The sequence below is a fragment of the Watersipora subatra genome, chromosome 9 (genome assembly GCF_963576615.1).
Source record: "Watersipora subatra chromosome 9, tzWatSuba1.1, whole genome shotgun sequence".
In the NCBI taxonomy this organism is placed as follows: Eukaryota; Metazoa; Bryozoa; class Gymnolaemata; order Cheilostomatida; family Watersiporidae; genus Watersipora; species Watersipora subatra.
In genome coordinates this window covers 26,049,717-26,074,904 of record NC_088716.1, presented here as the reverse complement: position 1 = coordinate 26,074,904, position 25,188 = coordinate 26,049,717, and the positions used below count along the sequence as shown (strand labels likewise).

Genomic DNA, 25,188 nt, shown 5'->3' with positions numbered 1-25,188 from the left:
TAAATGATTCATTACTCATACGATTTTGTGGAAAATTTTCTACTGATCTCTTGCTATTATGAGTTCATTTCGATCAAAGAATGTCAAATTGGCGGTCAAATGGAGGGGGAGTTCAATTAGAGGTACATACATTTTGTTACTAATTTTTAAAATGTACAATACTTATATAAAATTTTGAAGATTTTCACCACTGGATGTTTGCATTATACAATTACTATAAGCTTCTATACCCCTCTATACGACATTTTCATTGTATGATGCCAACCCTGAAACAAATTAAAATCGAATGGCGAGGGCGCACTGTAGTATATTAACGTTAGTAACTATAGTTACTTCAGTAACTTTGGTATATTTAGTAGTAATGATCTGTAGTAATGATCAATAAAAGGTAACATTACTATGTACAGTACGTACTGTATGGAGCTCTTACCTTCGAAACAGACATATAACATAAATTTGAATTCAACTTAAATTTCAAGCTAATTTTCAGTATGTATTTTACTAATCTTTAATTTCATCATCACTTTAATTTTTATTATTTGTTTCGGGTTACGTTTTCACTATAACTTACAATGAATGATGCTGAACTGAGAGCGAGCATAATATCTCTTTCAAGTGTTGTGGGATGGGTTTTGGCAAATAGCATATTGGCATCTTCATTATTCTGATGTATTCTGCACACCAACCCCCAAATTTGAATTTCAAGAAAAATTTTGTTGATGTCCTATAGCCAAAAAATGCTGTATGGAGAGAATGGAAAAACATCATTTTCCACATCGTAAGACGAAAAAAACGTAAAACGGTCGCCGTAACTCTGAGATGCACTGTATACGCTTTCTTCATATTGTCACTGCACTTGATAGTTTATTTTGTCCTCATTGTCAATAAGTACCATAAGTCTGCTTGAACAGAAAAGTTGGTTGCAAGCATCTCCAGTAAACCCTATTCTGAATTGATTTTATGTAGTGCTGTGGAATGAAAATATTAGCTAATGCAGTTACGAAGCAACGCCTAAACCACAAGATATAGACACAGTATTACAACGAACAAACACCTGGTACATCATGGGACCATCAAAAAAGCAACCATCATGCACCCATCCATAAGCATATCAGAGACTTTTAGAGGAAGTAATCTATGGGACAAGAGGCATCAATTAGTCTGCCAGAAATCCCCCAAAAGAAATTATATTCTACATATTACAAACATACACCTCAACAAACCCCTACCAGACACGATCCAAATAACTAGAGTTAGTCAACATTGCTAATCAGTACACTCCCAAGACAAATCTACTCAATTACCCACAACAACATAAACAACAAACCTGATCATCTAAAGCTCATATGCTAACAGAGACATCTATAAAAAATTAACAGCTTCAGTGGCTTAGCATCGTTCCCTTCTTCTTGCTGAAGCTCTTTCTCCTCCATCTTCTGAGCCTCTTTCTCTTCCAGCTGCTAAGGATGGGAAAATCTTTCTATTACATCTTTTGAGCATCTTTAACTATAGACTGTCATGGCTCTCATTTAGCTGCAGAGACTCACAGCCATGTGGAATGGAGCAAAAGAACATGGAGGACCATTCGAGTAAATGTGTAACTCTCATTGGCCATTTTAATCTTTTGTCATAAATGTTTTTGTTTTTGAATTTTATTAGTTGTGCATTTCAATCGTCATTTCATGAATAACGGCCAATATATTGCATACTATATAGAATGTAGATCTGAACATAAACCGAGTCGCTAATAATAAAACTCAACCGGATATCGATATAAATCTATAACAGTTAGTTAATATTTATTGAATTAATATTAATATAAAATATTATTTGTGCCTCTATTTGCAGGCAAAAATACATATAATCTATAATTAGTAAAAATATTACCAAAAAATATTCGGTTTGTTCAGTCATTCAGTGCGTTCGGTCATTCGGCGCGTTCGGCTTTTCGTATCTACCGCCAAAAAGGCCAATCCCAGAAGAAATTTACCCGTTACTAAACATGGCAAAACCAAAGAAGCGAAAGGTAGAAAGTGAGTGCAGAAAATTTCAGACACGGTGGGAGAGTGAATATTTCTTCAAAGAATTCAAGGGGAAGTGTGTCTGTTTGATCTGCACCGAAACTGTGGCAGTTATGAAAGAGTATAATGTACGACGTCATTATGAGACCAAACATCAGGCCTATGCATCCTACACTGGTGCTGAGCGAGAGCAGAAAGTAAAGCAAATGGTAGCTAAACTGCAGGGTCAGCAACAGTATTTTTTGTGTGCTCAAAAAGTCGAGGAAAAGGCTACAATAGCTAGCTATGAGGTCGCCCAACTCATCGCAAGACACGGCAAGCCTTTTTCAGATGGAGACCTCATAAAACACTGCCTCGTTAAAGTCGCCGAAATAATGTGCCCGGAGAAAGTGCAGGACTTCAACAACGTCAGCATGTCCAGAAATACAGTTGCGCGACGCATTGAAGACTTGTCAGCCAACGTTAAACTGCAACTATCTGATAAAGCTTGTGCTTTTGATTTTTACTCCATCGCATGCGATGAAAGCACTGATGCCACAGACACCGCACAGCTGCTAATTTTTTTGCGGGGACTGGACGAGAACTTTGGAGTTACAGAGGAGCTGCTCGATCTTAAGAGTCTAAAAGGCACAACAACGGGTATGGATATTTTTGAAGCTGTGTCAGACTCAATTGACAAAATGGGACTTCAATGGACAAGCTGTGTGGAGTTACAACAGACGGGGCTCCAGCTATGGCAGGTGCACATAAAGGAATGGCGTCTATGGTGTGCGCTAAGGTGAAAGAGACTGAAGGTGAGGCTGTTAAAATGCACTGTATTGTTCACCAAGAAGCCCTTTGTGCCAAGACAGTCAATCTTGGAGATGTAATGAACACAGTTGTGAAAACTGTCAACATAATCCGAGCAAGAGGGCTGTACCACAGAGAATTTCAGGCTTTTCTTTCTGATGTGCATGCTGAATATGGGGATCTACTCTACCACTCGGATGTGCGCTGGCTAAGCCGCGGTGCTGTGCTGAAGCGCTTTTACTCCCTGAGGTCAGAAATTGACCAGTTTTTAAAAGAGAAGGGTCGACCTCTTCATGAGCTGAGTGACCCTCTATGGTTGGCAGACCTAGCATTTTTAGTTGATCTTACTGATCATTTAACCACCCTGAACAAGAGCCTACAAGGGAAAGATCAGCTTGTACCACAACTTTATGCGCACATGAATGCATTTTGTGTGAAGCTCAATCTCTTTAAGAGACAACTGCGCAACTTCAACGTTGTGCACTTCCCCACACTGTCCGAGATCAGAACTGCGTATCCACAGGCCAACCTTTCTGCTAAAAAAGGGAAACATGTGTCTGTGATTGCATGTCTCAAAACAGAATTCAGACAGCGCTTCCAGGCTTTTTCTGTCATTGATAAAGAAATCAAGCTATTCGCGACTCCTTTCTTGGTGGATGCCAAAGAAGTGGAAGAAAATCTGCAATTAGAATTCATCAAAATCCAGTGTGATGATGTTCTGAAGAATCAACATCAGCAGCTTTCCCTCCCCGAGTTCTACCAGAGCTTGGAAAAGGAAAAGTTTCCTATGATGAGACGCCACGCGAAAAGAATGATCAGTCTATTTGGCTCAACATACATATGTGAGCAAACATTTTCTCTGTTAACACTTAACAAAAGCAGAATGAGAACCAAAATGATCGACAGCCATCTCCATGATGTCCTTCGCATCGCAACCATTAAGTTTACTGCAGACCTGCCAGCCATCCTTCGGTCCAAAGCGCAGCATCACTGCTCCCACTGAGTGCAATGCCCGTTCCCACTTTAGGTGAGTAAAAAATCTATTCAACAGTACCCTTGTGTTGATAAGCATGCATATGTAGATAAGTACACTAAAGTTAAGGCTATATACCTAATTTCTAGTAAGTGGCCCAGCCCCTCCTATATTTTTATGTATGTGGCCCTCAGTGAAAAAAGTTTGGACACCCCTGCTCTAGAGCTTCACTATCTTTAGCATGATGAACTTGAAAGCTGGGTTTTTTCAACACACGCTTTACTCAGTCGGCCATGATGTAACTGCAATATTTTTATTCGTTAAGCCATCGTTAAATATGGCCTGTTCACTTAGTACACATGCTATCTTTCTCTAAGTACCATGTCATGTGGGGATGTAGGCGATCCTAGTTCTCCCCCACTTCCTATAACCATGTTTGTTCTTGGCAGGTTTCAGCAGTGGTTTGCCATCGCCTTCTGTCAGGTGTCGTTATTATTATCATCTAAATCAAGATGGTATTTTTATTAAACCACCACCATTTTGGTATTACTTAGGGTAATACCAAAATGGTGGTTTTTTAATGGTACCAAAATACCACTAATTAGTATTAAAATGACCAGATAGCTAAAGGTGTTTTTATTAAAACACCTTCTTTAGCTATCTGGTCATTGGCTCACAGCGAAGCTTCTCCGCCCTTTGTCAGGTTTTGTTTTTAATCCTGCAGTGTTGCTAGCCACCCTCTTCATCCATGGGGAATCAACTCAATACCCTTTTAATAAAACTACTGAAATGTCTAATCCGCGTAATTGGAGAAGATTGGGACATAAAGAACCTTCTTATGACAGAATATTTTCAACTAATAACCCTATGTTACCTTGTTCTTATATTACATTAATAAAACAACACCAGAACATAAGAACGACTTTTTTCTTATGTTAAATTATTATAAGAACAAGTTCAAAGTCCAAATTAGTTCAGGTGTATGATTATCTTTAAAAGTTGTTCATATAGTCTCTCTTTAAGGATTATTTCCTGTGAAGATCCAAGCGATCATGGCTCCCCAACCTCCTATAACCATGACTGTTATTGGCAGGATGCAACAGTGGTTTGCCATTGCCTTCTGTTAGGTGTTTTTTCTTAAGACACCATTTTAGCTAGCTGGCCATTGGCTCACAGAAGAGTTCCTCTGCCCTTTGTCAGGTTTGGCTCATGATCTTGCCGAGTTGCCAGCCACCCTCTTCATCCACACTGGAGCACAGATGGGAAAGTCGGTTTAATCGCTGATGACCCGACCAGGTTTGGTACAGGAGCAATTGTGGTTGGGTGCCCTTCCTAACACCACCAATGGTCATGTGACTCGAACCACTGTCCTATTGATCCATGCACCATACCTGAGTCAGGAGGGCAATTTACCAATCTCACCAACTGCTACATACGTACATAATTAGCATAAGCAGTTCAAGTCCGACTGTGTCAAGTCGGGTAAGGCTATACGAACCTGCTACAGGTAATACATGTAAACTGGTACCACCTATGCATTGGTTGTGCTGGCAGCAACTAAACCATCAACCTCCCAGACAAGTGGGGAGGATGAACTGGACACTCTTACAGAACCAAAGACAATATCCGTAAAAGCACTGTGCTATGCCAGTCATGTACCATGGCAGCTATAAACAAACCTATTTGTCGGCCAGTACAACAGGATGGAAATGCTGGCATGTCTCGACTTGTTCTCGTTCGATGGATACCATATCGTTCTTGTCAAGAGAGTGAATCTTGTCCGGCAAAAGCCAGAAAACAGTTCCACATTTGCATGCAACTCTATGGATTAAATGGCAAATTTAACCATCTTGGCCACAACCATAGACAGTATTAGTTTCATCAACTGACTACAAAAAGGAGAGCGAGCATAAGTACATGTAGCTAGCAAGATGTTGGACCGAAACTGTTTGCTAGAAACAGGGTTGTGCTGCATTAACACTGCATTGCGTCATAGCAGTATGCAGTAATTTTGCAGTGCATTACAACTTTCTAATGCGCAGCAGTCTTCTACTGCAAATTGTCCACTCGCATTCACTACGCATCTACTTACATGACACATTACTTAAAGCCTTGCGATTCATGCATACTGCGAATGCGCATTCTTCAAAACGTGCACTGCTTGTGCACTGTGATACTGTAAATCAACTGAAACCGCTAGCTTTTTAAGTGTCTGTACTGCATTGTACAAAGTTGTCAGATGCTATGTTTAGCAAGCTCATGAGCTTATGCTCTAACTCCCATATCATATTGAAATAGAGAGTCAGGTTTAACACCATTCTTATGAAATTGTTGTCTTTATATTATATTCTCATTTATGTTATATTTTTAACCTTTAATAACGTCTCATTTAAACTATATACAACATGCTGGTTGTCCGCAGTCTGTCTGCCCAATCATACTTTAATTTGAGCGGCATTCACATCTTACAATTGCATTGTGGTTACGTCCAAGTTATTTCGTATTTGATTCTCTAATGAATTTTTTTTTAAATATGCTTACGCGCATACGTACAGTGTAATGCAAAAGTTTCGACTAATTCTAGCACTAAAAAATATGCACTAGCCACACTTCCACTGCATCTAGCAATGTACACTGCAGTAGGCAATACCACCAATGCACCAATGCTGTTTACTACGCATTACAAAATAGTTGTACTATGTATGCTACGTCGTAGTAAAACTACGACATGCAGCTATGCTGCATACTGTATGGCTGTGACATGCTTACCGCACTGCTAGTTTACCCCAACTGCAATGCATTTTACATCGGGGCACCAGTGAACCTTAACATTGTGCACTTACGATTTGTTCGTAGTGGTCACAATATGGCTGCAAATATATTTTTTTCTCCAAATTATTTTGCTTTATACTGAGCATTTTACAAAGGTTATTAGGTCATTTGTATGCTCACTAGAATTTCCTGTCCGTGAAAGGTATTACCTTCAAGCCATGGCTATGCCACTAAAGGCGGTATGATGTCACTCTATGTTGGTTTTGTCCTTTCTCGGCAGTTATTCGTCAATTATGTGCGCTGTAAACAGACGCATCGTCGAGGCATTGCGGACACTTCGAAAAAGCTTGTAGCTATCAAACATTTCCGATAGTTAGCAGAGCATCCACGACAGCCTGTGCAATATTTACCACTTCGACAATGGTGATTGACCATTGCGAATTGCTTGATCCGTATTTTTTTAATAACAGTTGCTGCTGTACTAGTATTTCATCATTTCCGCGAACATCTATATATATATAAATCTCAAAGTTTGCCTGTATGTCCTTCGGTATGTCCGGCTATAGCTATTAAATCTTGGAATGAAGAATCGTATCGCGGAAGATTTGATCTTGGAACCTCCCATTCCCCAGGTGATATACTAAACCATTGAGCTACACGAGAATAATGGATTCATGGGGCGATATATGTCGCTATGTGGGTGCAAACACGCTACCGCTCTCTGCAACGCGTATCGTCATCTATGCACTAGTAAGAGCTGAAGATAACTAGCGTACTTAAATTAGCCATTGGCAACTTGCCAGGCAATGGCAAATGGCATTGTTTATAAGTTGAGTTCATAAGTGTTGCATCGTTATCACTGTTTATAAGCTGATTTTTAATAACCGCGCAGCGCCGGGCATTCCGCTAGTATTAAATAATAAGAACGCTATGCCGCAGAAATTTTGCTGATGTACACGCTGATGGGTGTGTGGTAGTGTGTACATCGTTATCACAGATGATCACCAAAGTATTGTGTGACTAACACTGCTATATGACGATATCCTATAAACCAGTCTTAAGGCCTGCTTGCTGTACAATACATTAGTGCTGATACAGCTAAAATGTCTTATAACCCACAGGTATAAATTGTCTGGAGGAGGTGTAGAGGCTGTCATCTACTCCCTTGGAGGGATCATACAGAGCCTGCGTGTTCCTAACGAGGCTGGTGTCTCTGTAGATGTGACCTTGGGCTATGACTCCCCCCAAGGTCAGCTATCGATTCATTACTATACAGTTGGATCTCGACATACAGCTTAATGCTTTGTGATACTGAGCTCGTATGTCGATGTTCTTGTATCTCCATGCAATATTTCTTATATGTAATAACTAAATACAAATTAATCCGTTCCCGTACTATGAAAATATCATTTAAAAACAGGCTATTGTGATGGAAAAACGTGTTTTTCATTATTGTAATTCAATACCTATGATCACAATGTAACAAATACTTATTTAGCAGTTATGATCCGCAATAAAATGTAACATTACTATGTACAGCACTGTATGGAGTTCGTTTGGTACACCTGACTTTTGGGATGTTACGTAACATAACATAAACTTTGAATTCAACTTAAATGAATTTAGTTTTACTATTTTACTAAATGTTCCTTTAATTCTGTCATTGTCTTAATTTTTTATTATCTGTTTCCGGCTTGGCACTTTTTGCTTCACTCTCACTGTAATTTTTAGCCAACCTTATTAAAACCTTTTTTAACTGATTCGACGAGAAGGACCACGCGATGCTGTTCTCGAAAACGGCTTCTCGCATACTTGTCCACTAGTGGCCATTGAGAACCGGCTTGTATCTCAAAGGTTTCTTGTCTCAAGGCAAAAGCGTGCCCAAAATTTTGCTCATATCTCGATTGTCTCGTATGTCAAGGTATGACTATATCTCCTTAGCGCATTTAGCTGGAAAATTCCTTCTACAAAACTTATATTTTGTTGAGAATGTCAAAATACTCGAACTTCAGATATTGGACGATTTTACAGCTAAGAGTGCGGTAGTGAAGTTTTATTGCAGATTTGTGTAGTACTAAAGCTAATTTTCTCATTGAAAAGACAACTCTCTATCAAGCTAAAGGATTAATGGTCCATTATATTATTGATAAATGGGAACCAGTGTTTTTATTTCTTTTGTTGCCTTTTCGATAGTTGTGTGTAAACCTGTTGTTTCTTGGAAGTGAATCTTAGAGAATCTTATGTGATGTCAGTAATGATAATTACGGTGATTGTATCTTGCTACAGAGTATGGGAAGTTTTACTTTGGTGCTCTGATTGGACGATTTGCAAACAGGATATGCAAAGGCCAGTTTAAATTGGATGGTCAGGATTACCAGTTGGCAGTTAACAATGGACCCAATCATCTTCATGGCGGCTTGCTTGGATTTGATAAGGTGAGATAACTTCTCGTCTTCATTCTGCTGCTTCTTCATCATCAAACGTTGGAGACTGTGTAAAGCTTTATTTCTCAAAAGGCTAGAATACGTTTTCTCAGGACTTTATGTTATACCCTTTCGTTATATTGTTGCGAAGAGAATGTAGTAAAAATGATCTTGCGTAAAACTTTTAATAGATTTTATTAAAACAAAATTACAAAATTGTTAATATTTACTTAACTATAAAATAATACAATTTTATTAAAATTTTATTATTTTATGATTAGTATTATAGCATATCAGTATTTTTTTATCATTTGTGATTGTTTTTGATGCTTCAGGTGATTTAATTGCCGGGATGTTTCAAGATTAAAATCGATAAAGTTTGGTCACAATTAAAACGCTCAGATTGAGTGAAAGTGTGATTATGACATCTATAGTTGCAAGAGACTGACAGAATAGAGACTTGTAGTGCTGCAACTAGAACACAATAGCTGATATCGATAACGAGCTGATAGTTGATATCAACTAAAGCAATGATATCAACTATTGACCTCATTTCGTTTGTCGAGTTTAATCCTGAAACATCCAGGCATTCACATCACCTCAAACGTCAAAAATAAACGTAAATGATAGAAAAATACTTTCTGATAAAATCTACAATTTTTTGTGCAAGTTCAGCTTTAAAGGTGAAATTTTAAACTTAGTAAACTTTCTTTTGTTTCATTCAAACGAAAAGAGACTCTGTTACAAACTGAGAGTTCGTTTACGGGAGGAATCTTTGCTATAAGAGTCGCTCAAAGAAATGGTTGGATGTTGGGAAAACAATTGCCTCTCACAGGATTCAAACTTACGACTTTCGGTCTAAGAGTGGAGACTCTTAGGTCTAGGAGGGAATAGTTATTACACATGATGCTCTCTCACGGTGGACGGGACTGCCAGGAATTAGTGTTTTATTACAGTGTACCTTCGGGTTACGACGACCTTGTTATATGGTTTTGTCGCCTTAATATGTAAAAAGCGACTTTTGTCACCCTCTCCAAATGAAATATTTTTCGCCATACGATATCAACCAAAATTTCTGTTGAAACTCAAATTGGGCCCTCGTGCTGGATACATCAAAATAACAAATATGCCATTTGCTGAAATCCCTTCCACAATGCATAAAGGAGATACGATGCTTGATATCTCTCAGTTCAGCGTCAATTGTTATAAGTTATCGTGAAAACGAAACCGAAAACAGATAAAATTTTAGCCTATGACAAAGTTGAAGCTTAGTTTAGTAAAATACATACTAAAACTTAGATTTAAGTATGTGTTTAGCAAGCTAAATTCATTTAAGTTACATTCAACGTTTATGTTGTATGTCTGCCTTGAAGGTAAGAACTCCCTATGGTACATACTGACATAGTACATTGTAATGGTACACTTTATTGCAGAACATAACCACTAAATACACTAGAGTTACTGTAGGTAACTGTAGTTACTAAAGTTAACATATTATTTGGTTACTAATTTTCAATATGTACAGTATGTATATTAAATTTTGATGATTTTCACCAGGGAGTGTTTGCATTAGATAATTACTGGGTTTCTATACCCCTCTATGCAAAACTTTTCCCTTATGACGCTAACACTGGAACAAATTAAAACCGTGTAGGAGGGTCCACTGTATTAGAAAATATAAACTTGCAAATTATTGGGATGTGAAAGCAGAAAGGACCAATCAAATTGCGTTATTACACAGTTTAATTGGTTCCATCTCATGCATTTTTGTTTCCCCCATCTCCACTCTACAACTAATTGATTTTAGATCAGAAATCAACTAATCTCACCGGTTTTCAGTGCCATAAGTTCTAATTGCAGAAAAACTGGAGTAGTACTATTACGGATGGCAAGTTGGTGCTGACCTACACTAGTGCTGCCGAAGAAGAGAATTACCCAGGGTGTCTCACCGTGACTGTTACTTATGAGCTGACCGCTGCCGCCGAGCTCATTATAGACTACAAAGCCTCTACTGATAGTCCAACCATAGTCAACCTTACTAATCATGCCTATTTCAACCTTGAGGGTGAGGTAGGTAGCCTGTGATCTTTGACTCTTCAAGGGGGACTTACTTGTATTCGATTGAATCTGAGATGGATCAGGAAATCAAATGTACAGTCAACTTTGCTTTTTAATCACATCTACATACAAATTGTTGTATATATAGAACATCGATTTGGAGCAAATATTTGTACCAACATATGAAGTAATATTCAGATGTAATAACACATGTCTAAAATTTCTGGAAAAACATTTTTCAAAAGTGGAAGTAGGAAGTGGAAGTAGAAAGTGGAAGTAAAAAGTGAAAGCAGAAAGTGAAAGCAGAAAGTGAAAGCAGAAAGTGAAAGCAGAAAGTGAAAGCAGAAAGTGAAAGCAGAAAGTGAAAGCAGAAAGTGAAAGTAAAAAGTGAAAGTAAAAAGTGAAAGTAAAAAATGAAAGTGAAAGTAAAAAGTGAAAGTAAAAAGTGAAAGTAAAAAATGAAAGTAAAAAGTGAAAGTAAAAAGTGAAAGTAAAAAATGAAAGTAAAAAGTGAAAGTAAAAAGTGAAAGTAAAAGAGCTAGTAGAACTCACAAATAAAATGTCAAGGTAATGTCAAGTACTTAATTTAACTACTTTAAACTTTAGTTGATGAAAATTAAAGTAAGTTACGATACCAAAGTTATGTCACATACTTTTGTGACTCACTGGTGATACCATGGAACCTAAAAGATGCACCAATACTATCCCTTGTTTCACAAATCTAACAATAGAAACCTTTTATATTTATAACTAGCGGTAAGCCTGGATGTTCTTTGTTTTGCATCAGATGGACTGCGGGTTTTTAAAAGACTGGTTCTCTGAAACCAGAAGGAGTTTTGTAACCAAAGAATTTTTTGTGATTTTTCGCGGAGTCTCGGAGCATATGCGTGTGAAATTTGGATGAAAACGGCCAAAAATGTGGAAAGCATAGCATTTATATGGACTAACAGACAGACACAATGACAAAGTAGACTTTATTATTATACGTGTTGATTGTGCCTGGACTGGACTTTGTACGCAATTATTTGTGGAATGTAAAGAGCGAAGGTTGGCAGCAGAAATCACTGGGTTCTGCCGTTGAAAAATACTCTCATCTGCTAATAAAATTGATTTATTTTAATGACCCAAACACTAGACAGCGGACTATCAATATGGCTGCTTTCAGTATTCTTACATGTATATGGCTTGAGATAAGCAAATAAAAATGTACATGTATGTGATGTGATCATATCTGTACAAATTGTTATCTTTAACTATTAAAAAAAGAAATGTTCAGAATTTAGCCTACATAATTACTCAAAAACATAAATTTATAGCTGTATGGTTTATATATTTGAAATCAGGGCAAGATAAGAATTAATTTAATATATAATTTATGGCTATTGACTAAATTCACAATGAGGAACAATATTGTAAATGAGACGTTTTGGTTTTCAACGAAGGGTTCCAGTTTATTTCTCACACCTGGTTTAGTTATTGATCGCTGCAAGTTTTTTCTTTTTCTTCAGAACTTGCAATATCCATGCTACATTTAATTAGTGCTGTAAGATATCAACAGGTATCACAGGGAAAGACAGTTATTGACTTGAAAATCACCATGTTTCCATGACATGCATGATGCGCAAATTTGAGCCAATCCGCAAGTTAACGCATCATGGAAACTTCATAAATCCGCAAACTAAGCGGGTTTTGCAATTTGCAAATTTTTATCGAATCCATCGTGCTTGCGAATGATGGAAATGGCACTTGCAAATGATGCCATTAAAATATCAGCAGACTATTCCATTCTAAACATTTTCACGCTTCAGTCGTTTTTTGCGATTTGAGCAGTCTCAATGCGCCAATGTTCCGAACGATTGCTGCTAAGCTTAGCGAGAAGACTGCGTAGCTATTTATAGTCATTAATTAGGTTAATACTTGACCTATTAGGTCAAGCGCTGGATTCAGATTGGCATCGCATCGCGCAGATGTTTATTGAAACACTCAACAGCAAAGTAACTCAACTTCGAGTCATTGGAGTTATGGAATCATTCGAGTCATGAAAACCTAGTGTATATCACTTCTAGCCATTTAGACTAGATGTGGCCAGCTAGACATTTATTTGATAACCAATTTATCTCGTTGTACAGCATTTTGGTAACATTCCCAGGAAAGTCATTCATTTACACAAACCATACCATGTTTATTGTTTTATATTGACAGTCATTGCTGTGAACCACATGTATGTCTAGAATGAGCAATCTCACCATGTGTCTGCCTTCAAGGTGTATCCTTGATACCCTCTACCCAACGTAATGATACATTTGTCTGTGAACTTCAGTCTTGCACTCAGTGTCTAAAACAGAAAATGTATATTTAGGCTAATGCTGTGTGTCACATACCCTAGGACACATGTATTCGCGTCATCTAACTTCCGCGTTTTCGCGGAGTCATCCTTTGGCGAAAATTCCATGAGCGAAACTAAACTATCATAACGAACGAGCGAAAACGCGGAATTAAATAGCTTTGTTCATTGATAGTCCAAGAAACAAATGGCAGCAAGCGATCAAATTGCAATATCGATCTCACCCACACCATTCTACCTGCGGTTTACAATTACAAACTAGTCCCAAATTGAAATTTTTTTTTACTAGCGAACTGGACCTGAGGAATCTAATTATGTTTGTTCCACTGCAATTATTTTCACATCACTATATTTTCGCACTCATCAGAGCCGTGAAATTAAGTTGCAGCGAATTTTTACTCTGTGTGCTACTCACGATACTAAATACTAGCGAAACAAAAATGTCCTAGGGTACAGCAAGTTGTGTTCGGCACAATTTATGCTTTGACATCAATCATGTTATCGTGGTTTTTATATAAAAGAAGTATTTTTAGCTATAGAAAAGAATTCTTTCACGCGTGATAGGTATATGCACAGTGTACGTTACTCAAATATATACATGTATATTATCTTGCTTAAATTTTCAAGTGAAAATCTTGTTTAGACAGGGCGTAACGCCGAACTCCTCAGTGTTAGGTCAGAACATCCTCACAGTTGAGGACTAGAATATCAATAAATATATTGGTAAGCTGGCACTCAAGGGTTTGTTAAAATGGATGATAACGATATGAGTGGTTGCTAGGGTACAGGAAATATTTACGGACATCAAGTCGAACTTGCAAGCACGCAGTACACCCCTAAGGATGAGACCAGCATTCCGACAGGAGAAATTGCAGACGTGGAGGGCACCAATTTTGATCTAAGGAAAGGCAAGACGATGGACCAAGAGACTCTGGCATCTATTGACAATCAGGTGTGACAAGTGTAGGCTTACTTATCTTACGGGAGTGGTACAGGGGAGTGGTACAGGGGGTTTGGTAAATGGTTATGATAGTTTTATTCAACTTTGTAGTGTTTTATGTTGGGGTGAGATGGGAGGGGAAGAAGAGGGGAGTGTGAGAGTTATGGTGATATACAGTTACACCTCTGTTGCTGGTTGCCTTAAAGGTTGACTTGCAACAAAATTCACATTACAGTTATTTGATATCAAAAGATTCACCATGTCTTACTCTGTTGTGTTGTAGGTGCCAAATATGTGGAAATGTGATTACAAGCTCTTAAAAGCTCAAAAACGAACAGTTAATCGCAGCCACACAAGACCGCCATAGTTTCGATTCTCTTTCCAAAACGGCTCAAATGTGACGTAGTTGTGGTATATGGTTTCTGTTTACACTTTCATGCAACCTTATTCATCGAAATATTTTCACAAATATACTTCACGCATTCAATAAAACCATGTCTATTGTTCTTACGCGTCTGTTTTATCGTCATTGTAATGCTGTCACTTTTAGCACTGGTATCTTATAACTTGCCATAAAAATTCATTTAATTTTTTAACCTTACCTCGAAGGAGTACATATCATTGTCTGATAATCATGACGAGCCTGTTGGTCAGCTGTGATAATCGAAAAGTGCTGCAAAAATTATTTGCGAAGTATTGGGTCACATGATCAGATTACGACTTGACAATTTGATCAAGCCGAAACAAAACTGTAAAGTAGCGAGCATTTATATTTGATACGGGGTCTTCGGTAAAACCCGAAGTGTTTGTCATAAACTAGTGCTACGATGTTTTATATTGAGCTTTTTATTGGCCTTTCACTTCACGTGACAAGACAATAACCAAATTGTAATGACTACGTCAGATAAATAAAGAGATTTCGATCTACGGTGGCTTTTCGTTTTTGAGCTTTTAAGAGCTTTTAATCACATTTCCACATATTTGGCTCCTACAACACAACAGTAAGACATGGTGAATCTTTTGATACCAAATAACTGTAATGTGAGTTTTGTTGCAAGTCAAACTTTAAACTTCTAGTTACATGTCCCTAAGGTAAAGTAACATTAAAAACATTTTTTAATTATTATTTTGTAAATTTAGTTTTTTACAATTATCTTTTTCATAATTTCATATAACACGCTTGTTTTTAATTTTTTGCATTATTCATCAACAAGCTGATTTTTGGCCTGCAGAGCGAATTAAATAATTTACAGTGTAATCATATTGGAACTTTCGCTCCGCCATTTGACTGTTTTTATATATGAAGCAGATCTCTGAATAAATTAGCTGCATATTGTATCTGGTTATGATCTCTAATATAATATTTTAATGTGTTATACCGTAGCAAAAATATATTATAATGCATTTCATATGCTTGTGATTGTTAAAACAACCACTATTTGTAGGGTTTTGATCACAACTTCGTAGTGCCAGGTGATGTCGGCAGCAAGAGATTTGTCGGAAGGTAAGTTATCCTAAAGGTTGACCACACAGACTGATGCATTCGTTCGATGACACTCGCATCAGATGCAATATATTGGTGTTTGTCAGCCTCGTTTTTATGTCTGCTCATGACGAACGCACTTTTTTTGTTTAAAAAGGTGACGGGCAATGAACCAGCCTGCAAAGCAATTATTCTTTTTTAATATTAAAAATCAAGGACTGTTGAAAATGGTTTTACATGCATAATTTCCTTGGTATTGTTACATGTAGTACATTAGTATTAATGACAAAATAGCTCATTTGTATAGAAAGTGGTGATAAAACATGATCAGCACAATGTCGTTTGTCAAACAAGTCGATTCTCTAAACTCTGGTTTCTGTAACCTCAGCTGTACTCGGACATGTGTCTGTCTTCCACTCACGTATGTCTCACCAGTGATGATGATCCATTGTGTTTTACTGAATAGTCTGTAAACTGTATTTTCAGGCTGGGTCACGTTATATTGCCATATGGCAGGGTTGTCCTCTCTCAGTGACTATTAATTGATTAAACTAATGGCATTGCCGAGGCAATGCAGATATATCGTGAAACTTTTTTGATATTTCGCCGAGCATCCACGATATTCTGTGCAATGTGCACCACTTGAGCGATGGTGATTGGCTGTCACGGACTGCTTAAACTATACTTTGCTTCATGACAGTTACTGCAGGACTAGTATTTTATCATTTCAGCAATCGCATTGAGTTATGAAAACACTTTTTCACATACAATTCGCTGATCTAAACACGGATGATAGTGTGAATATTGTTATCACAGACATTCACTGATGTATTGTGGGATTAAAGCCGACATACTGCAATATAGTTTGTACCAGCCTTAAGAGAGCGTACTTTTTTTGTGAACTTTTCTTCTGCCTTCAAGTATTTTTTATAATTTAATAGTACGCTGGAAGTTCGGCATGCCGTGAGAGATCATCAGGTGTAATAAATATCTAAGCTATTATGCTGCTATAAAGTGAGGTGATGGAGTGGTGCAATGGTTAGTGCATCGGTTTACCAAGACAAATAGCCCGAGTTCAAATCCTAGTCGGTGCGTTTTTTTCCTAACGCTCCTGGTGTGCTTACGGACTGACACCTCGCTTATGATAGTAAATATTATATTAGACCTACATGTAGTTGTTGTCGCTGTATACAAACTTTATGCTCTTGTCACTGCCCTCTACATAATAGTGCTGGAGTTTGACGAGGCAAGTTTCTTTGTTCATTTGTAGTCACTGTTTTACTTTGTATTAGGGTTAGTGCAGGCGGTAGAGTGATGGAGACCTACACAACCCAACCTGGTGTTCAATTCTACACAGGCTACTACTTGAATGCTGAGAATGTAAAAGGAGGCAGGACTTATGGCAAGTATTCTGGACTCTGTCTGGAGACACAGACGTATCCGGACGCACCAAATAAGGTGAGAACAGTGGTGATACAACTTTATGTAGAGAGTAAACATCCGGGATTCAGCCAACATATTGTATGTTATTATCAGAGGCTAAATATCGAATTGTTTAGTACGGGTGTGTTACTTGTAAGTCCTGTTTAAACTAACAAGACTTGAAATGGACAACAGGCCTTGCTGCAACAGGTGTACGGTAAACTAAGCCTTCTGTATTCTCATTAATTGAAGTCACCTTTCGGCTCTAGTCATATATCCTTGGCCTAATATCATATATAGCCTAACCATGAACATCATACTAGTAGTAGTGCGGAGTAATATATTGGCAGCTTCCTTAAATTCTTCCAGTGCATTTTGAAATACTAAAATCACCATAATAACCGTGCGCTCGTTTTACAAAAGTTGTCTGTAAAGACAGGCAATCGATATGCAGAGGTTGGAGTCTTGTCAAAGGTCAGTAAGTAAGGTCAGTAAGTAAGGTTTCCAATTTGTAAAATATTCATACGAAAGTCTGCAAGGATGGGCTTACACAAGATTTTAGTAGATTTTATCAGAAAGTATTTTTTTATCATTTGCGATTGTTTTTGATGTTTGATGTGATCTGACTGCCAGGATGTTTTAAGATTATAATTGACAAAACTTCACCGCGATTAAAGTGCTCAGATGAAGCAAAAGTGCAATTGAAACGGTTAAAACCATCACCAACTACTGATCGATCATGAAGAACTGCCAACAAGACTTGCAGCCGCTGACGCAAACTTAAAAACCCATGTCATGCTTCTCCTGTGTACATAGACCTTTTCAGTTCAGGCTATCAGTGATCCCGGTGACTCCTGGGTATTTATTTTATTTTCAGTCAGATAGCCTGCTGGTGGGTGTTTATGATGCTGGTTTCCAGGAGCCAGATGAAGTTTTGAAACCAAGTGGTTTGAGTGACCTTCCGAAATACACTGAGCTTATATACATGGGAAGTTTGAATAAAATCAAGCAGAAAATGTGGAAACGCATCGCATTTATGGATTAACAGACAGACACAATGCCACAATGGAATTGATTAATATAGATATTTGGTTTTGATCAGAAAAAACAAAAACAACACAAACAACATAAACACAAACAACATAAACACAAACAACAAAAACCACATAAAACACAAACAACATAAACACAAACAACATAAACACAAACAACATAAACACAAACAACATAAGCACAAACAACAAAAACAACATAAACACAAACAACATAAACAAAAACAACACAAACAACAAAAACAACATAAACACAAACAACATAAACACAAACAACATAAGCACAAACAACAAAAACAACATAAACACAAACAACATAAACAAAAACAACATTTGTCTATAACTTTGTATCACATCCATGTGTCAATTAGTTATTTACAGTTGTATGATTTGCTTTTGTTTCATGAGAAGTTGTCTTCTTATTTTTTATTTGTCATCACTCCATCCAAAAATAATCGCAGGCTATCTCATTGGTTGATGTAAAACTAATTCATATTCATTCTACATTTTAGCCGAACTTTCCAAGTTGCATCCTGAGGCCAGGCGAGGAATATCAGCACACAACCTGGTACAAGTTTTCAACTTGCTAATATTCTTCCGTATTGCAGACTATTTTACCACTGGCTGGTTTTTAAAGATTTTAGTTGCTCGCTAACTTCCTGTTTTACTATTATTTTTACATCAACTTTATGTACCTTATGGAGGTATTTAGGCTTTTGACCATCGTACGTCATTCTAATCCATGCTTATTTTTTATGATTTTGTAGCGTAATATATATTATAATAATATATGATATGCAAATTATAGCGTAAAGAGAAATACATGATCAGCTCACAAAACCTTCTAACTGAATGATTTTTTGTGTACGGTTGGTAAAATGGAAAGGAGTTGGTACAAGGAGTTGTTCCCTCTTCTACGAGTTGTTTAGTAGGTTGATAGAGAAGACAACTTTGTAAATAAAAATAGTGCTCATTTTCAGGTACCTAGCTGTTTTATAGTATAATTGGTTAGGCAGTAGTACACAGCTTTATTTACATTTCATAACAGCAGTTCGGTCAAAGGTGCTTTCTCACCTGGTCATACCATCACTCATACGCAACAAATCACTGTTTTAATCATGTGCTTATTGTTGTCATCTGATAGCCAATATTGTTTATTTGGAGACTTGAAAACACTCGCAAGTGTCTTCTGATGTAGTTAGTCATTCAAAAAGTCGCACAAAATATCACTGTTTGTCCAAACTTGAGTCTAATTGGCACCAGCTGCAGCTTTAAGACTAACTCACATATGATTTTAAAACATTTCATCGGAAAGTATAGATATTTTTCTAGCATGTGAGATTTCGCTTGTTATTTGAGGTGATCTGGCTGCCAGGATGTTTCAAGATTAAAATTGACAAATATTGGTAGCAGTTAAAACTTAAAAATAGTGTGCATGACTAGTAATTTCATTTTTGGGAAAGTCTGGGTGCTTCTTTGTCTTCTGAGCGTTTTAGCTGTGATCAAGCTTTGTCGATTTTAATCTTGAAACATTCTGGCACACAAGTCACCTAAACATACAAATCTCAAATGATGAAAAATACCTGTATTTTTTAATAAAATCTTAAAACTCAACGTAAGTAGCCTTTAATAACAAACAGGATTGCCTATGATATCATCGCTGTCGCACCCTTGAGTGCATGCATCCCCCAACAAAGACAAAGTGCAAGACTTTATATAATATATAAATCTTGGTGTTTGTCTGTCTGTTCAGTTATGGCGACGAAGTTTTAAAAACGAACAACCTGCTTCACAGAGGATTTGAACTCAGAACAACCAGGTCTGCAGACAGCCGAGCCACTACACTACTCGTCCAACTGGCCATAACTATTAATAATAGTGCATATATTCATTAAATCGGTTAAAATAGGCATGCTTAAAGCACTTTGGGAAAATACTAGCCAGCTTGATCATTACGCGTAATGTTTATTAATCTGGCTTACAACACGGCTCTTATTATAGTAAAAATTTAGACTATTAGCTTACCAGGTAAGTTACTCAAATTGATCGGGTAATTATTCTATTACTAGTGCAACGCCGGGCATTCAGTTAGTATACACCATAATCAATTCTTATAGAATATCTGAAGTGCAATGATAAGTCTGCCTGCATATTCAGACTCGCATGCTTTTGCTTTTGGTAATTTAGTTAGCGTGGGTGAAAAAAGAGTGCTAATTACAAACTATCTTCAATCACACTGCTGTTGATGCCTTTTTAAATGCAAAAGAGGCTAGACTGATGAAGGCTCGTAGCACACCCTAATAAAACTAGAATATATCGTTAGAACCATTTAGGAACATAGGCTATGTAGGCATGAGGCTATAGCAATAATACTACACTTGTCTGTATATTTTTATTGTATCTTACATGTACGTAGTCACATATATATTATTGTTAGAAATACTACATGTAGTTACATAAAGACTGAAAAAAGAGCAACAAAATTGTTATGAATTGAATAACAGCTAACTACTCTTTATAATGTATATTATAGTATATATAAATACCAATAATGTATATAAATGTTAAGATATATATAAGATCTATATATGTTATATCTATAAAACATATATAGATCTATATAATACATATCTATATATATATAACAGGATATCTATCTGTTATCTGTTAAATATATCTATATATATTTAACAGATATCTACATGTAGATATCTATTAAGCAGGTATATATATATATACATGTATATATATACATGTATATATATACATGTATATATATACATGTATATATATACATGTATATATATACATGTATATATATATACATGTATGGTACCATCAAAGAAATAGAAGAAGGGTACAAGTACTTGGGGATTATGCAAAGCAACATCAACCACGAAGCCGAGGTACGTCACAAAGCCATTACCGAATACAAGAAACGCCTTCGGCAGGTCTTACGGAGCCAGCTCAATGCCAAGAACCAAATCATGGCAATAAATACCTACGCACTGCCAGTAATAAGATATCCAGCAGGCATAATAAAGTGGACTGAAGAAGCCATCAAAGAAACAGATATAGCAACTCGTAAACTGCTGACCATGCATGGAGCACTCCACCCAAAATCTGATACTACTAGATTGTATCTTGATAGGAAAGATGGCGGTAGGGGACTCAAAAGTGTACAGCAGACAGTGAAAGAGGAGGAGCAAAGCATCAAAGCATATGCAGCCTCCATGGCCATCTCAGATAAGTTGCTAGCTGAATTTCAATCGGCTGCTCTTACAACGGACCTACGCCCTGATGATGAGGAAATTGACTGGCACATGAAACCTCTTCATGGTGCTTACCACCAACAAATATCTAAGGTTGGCGATCTTCACCAGACATATATGTGGCTGAACAAAGGAAACCTAATGGCCAATACAGAGTCGCTAATCATGGCAGCCCAGGAGCAAGTGCTCCCAACAAGGCAACTCCAAACGAAAATCTATCACACTAGAGACGATCCTAGATGCAGACTGTGCAAAGATGCACCTGAGACTATCCAACACATCATCAGTGGATGCAAGCAGCTAGCAGGGAACGCATACACTGAGCAGCATAATCATGTCGCAGGTATTGTGTATAGAAGTCTATGTGTTGAGTATGGCCTTAATAAACCACAACACTGGTGGGAAGCTCCTGGTAAGGTCAATGAAAATGACCGGGCTAAGATCCTCTGGGACTTCTACATCCAAACTGACAAGCATGTCCTAGCAAACTAACCAGATATAGTGGTGGTCGACAAGGAGAACAAGAGGGCTACTATAATAGATATAGCAGTACCCAATGACTACAATATAGCCAGCAAAGAAAAAGAAAAGGTAGAGAAATATCTCCCTCTTGGAGAAGAAATTGAAAAATGCTGGAATGTAAGAACAACTGTAATCCCAGTAGTCATTGGGGCACTGGGCGCAATAACACCGGCGCATAAAATGTGGCTTGCCCAAATACCAACAGCAATCAACTCAGATGAGTTGCAGAAAAGTGCGCTATTGGGAACAGCTAAGATCTTGAGGCGAGTGCTCAAACTCCTAGGTCTCTGGTAGGAGACCCGAGTTAAAGCAGAATCTACCACCCATACGGGGTATCTGGGGTGAGGAAACAATTTAAATACATGTATATATATATATATGCATGTATATATATCTGCTTAATAGATATCTAGATATCTGTTTAATAGATTTATATATAATATATAGATATATATGTATTTTATAAATCTATATGTATTATATAGATCTATATATCTATTATAATATATCTAGTATATAGATATCTATATATACTTAAATGGCAGCAGCATTTTAGATGAAATTTCTCAAATGTGTGCAGGTAAAAGTGCGCTAGTGACAACATACATGTAGGTACGTCAACAATGGTATTACTAGAGCCAACTCACCATGTTCTCCAAACATATTTTATGTCTCACATGTTTGTTCTTACGCATCGCAGAGATATCTTCCTCTTGTATTAGTAATCGCTGCAATTGCAATGCGCCTAAGCAAATTCTCTGCGATGCCTTCAGCAGTGAGTTGTCTTATCTCTTTACCAGTTTGACCTAGAGTAGTTGGTTTCACATGTTCTAGTACTTAAACGTTAGTAGTAAGTTGTCTAGTTGGTAGTAGAGCAACTCTTAGCTTGGTGATCAACAGCTTTTGCAGTAGACATTTCATACAAGCCACGATGACAAGGCTAATTAAGCAGAGATGTTGAAAAAAAACATTTTCCAGTAGTTTTTATCTGCTTAAATATCTTTTGAGACTTTGAATGGCGCAAAAGTTGTATCTGAAGTCGCCAGTGTCACAGATTACCACTACTGTATCTTTTGGTGTTGGTTGAGAATGTTGGATCTGGTGAGATATGACACAAAATTTGGTATGCTATAGATCTGGGTTTCGGAATTGAGCTGCCACAGTGGCATAAAGAGCCAAAGCATGGAAAGACGACTTCTATAATCATTACTCACCAGGAGTTTCTACTGTATCTTAACCTCAACGGTTTCGCTGGCTTCAAAAACTTATCCACGCTGTCAATCGAGGATTCATTTAAATTAAGGGTGATTTATATCTTACCGTAACAGGAAGGTTTGTTGATGTAAACCTAGCCTGTAAACCACAAATAGCCAAGATTACTCAAGGTTTTGCTGTGGATTCCCCTAATGATCCCGTACAACCAGTATCGCTAAAAACTAATAGCTCTTATGACTAGTAAATCACAGAACTATACCTGTTTGAGCTTTTAGTAATATTTTATTTTCCTGCTTTTGGATATAGCCTATTATATCCACAAGCTATGATGTAAGTCTTGGTTATAGTCTATTATAGCTATTGCCAAAATGGAGGATCTAGATCCGGACCTTTGTAGTTTTTTTGTGTGGATCTTTCAAGTTAGCTGTCCAAAAAATGTTCAAAGTGTTTTATTTTAATTTGGATTAAAAAAGATTACGATGAACTTTTCTTAGAATTTTTGTTAATTCATTGTTGTCAGCAACAAATTTTGTGAAATCATAGAACATGACTCACAAATACTCATTTTAATGAACTTTAATTAAGAGTTGCTGTAAGTAGCAAGAAACCGTGTTTTGATAGTAGGGCCTATTGTGGAGTTAAAGCCCACTTATCATTTTTCTCTCTGATAACAGACATATTTATTACAGCACAATCATTCAGTGATTTTTAGTCAAATTATGTATATAAAAGAAGTTTTTAAACATCATATCTGACCCCATGTTTAAGATATACACAAAGAGCTGCAAGTTTATGTATGGTAAAAAGAAAAATGTGCACTTTCAGCTTGTTGCGAATGTTTAATGTGTCTGACTTGGCTGTAACGGATCATGGCCTAAATCATTTGGCCATCCCTGGTCTATTATATCCACAAGCTATGATATAAGCCTTGGATATAGCCTATTATATCCAAACTTGATTTTCAACTCACCAGTTGCCATGTTTTGGAAAGTATTTATTTGTTATTCGCTCTACACCATCGCTTGCATTAATCACATCTGATTATATGGTATTTCAAAAATGTAAAAACCACCAAATGGTGTTCATTACATGCCTGTAAAAATCAAGCACATAAATGGAGAGCTTTTTACGGAAATCTTTTTGATATACTTTGTTTCTAAGCAGACTATCTAGAGAGGTAATCTATATTTATGTAGGTTCTATATAAAATTGTCTTTGTAGACGGTGAGTGAGGGGTGGATGCAGGGCATAAATAGCACTCTGCAACATTTTCAATTACTGAATGCCAAAGAAATTGTTGAGTTACCATTTCGAATGTTTACAGAAACTACTAATCTGATTTCCATAAACATAACAGGTTTGTAAAAAGACTACTATAGTTTGGTGCAACTAATTTCATAAACGTTCTGCTTAAACTAGGAATCCTTAAATTAGGTTTCAAATTTGGTATAAATATTATTTCATTTAAATTTTTTAAATTCAATTTGAATAAAATAAAATTTTACAAGTTTATATATAAGTTTATATTTAGTTTATATTTTATTATTGTCTTTTTTATTTAATTTAAATACCAAATCCTACACTTCCACAGAAATTAAATTTATATATTTAATACTAAAAATATCTTATCATCATTATTATTGGTTTATCATTTAAACACCCCAAATTCTATAATTTCAGTAATTTTTTTCCAATTTCTATTTGTTCTATTTCTACCTGCATCACATTATCATGTTGTACTTATTAGTGACCTTATTTGTTAGGCATGTGTAAAGGGGCTTCACTTGGGTGCTATAAAAATGTATAATCACCCAGTTTGGTGATTGAAGTACTAGAATTAAGGATTGGTTTTCGGCGAAGTAATTGATTTTTGCTCTGTATAAAATCACAAGTATCCTATTT

At 36.8% G+C, this 25,188-nt stretch overlaps 1 protein-coding gene across 1 annotated transcript in view; it reads left to right on the top strand.

Moving 5' to 3' along the window:
• LOC137404649 (solute carrier family 12 member 9-like) overlaps positions 1-25,188 on the top strand; it is a 102,341-nt gene that overhangs the window by 6,305 nt on the left and 70,848 nt on the right. The window contains exons 2-8 of the mRNA XM_068090873.1: positions 7,677-7,804; positions 8,842-8,990; positions 10,839-11,048; positions 14,162-14,332; positions 15,766-15,824; positions 17,096-17,261; positions 22,906-22,925. Coding sequence (XP_067946974.1) covers positions 7,677-7,804; positions 8,842-8,990; positions 10,839-11,048; positions 14,162-14,332; positions 15,766-15,824; positions 17,096-17,261; positions 22,906-22,925 — 903 coding nt within the window. The remainder of the gene's footprint in view (positions 1-7,676; positions 7,805-8,841; positions 8,991-10,838; positions 11,049-14,161; positions 14,333-15,765; positions 15,825-17,095; positions 17,262-22,905; positions 22,926-25,188) is intronic.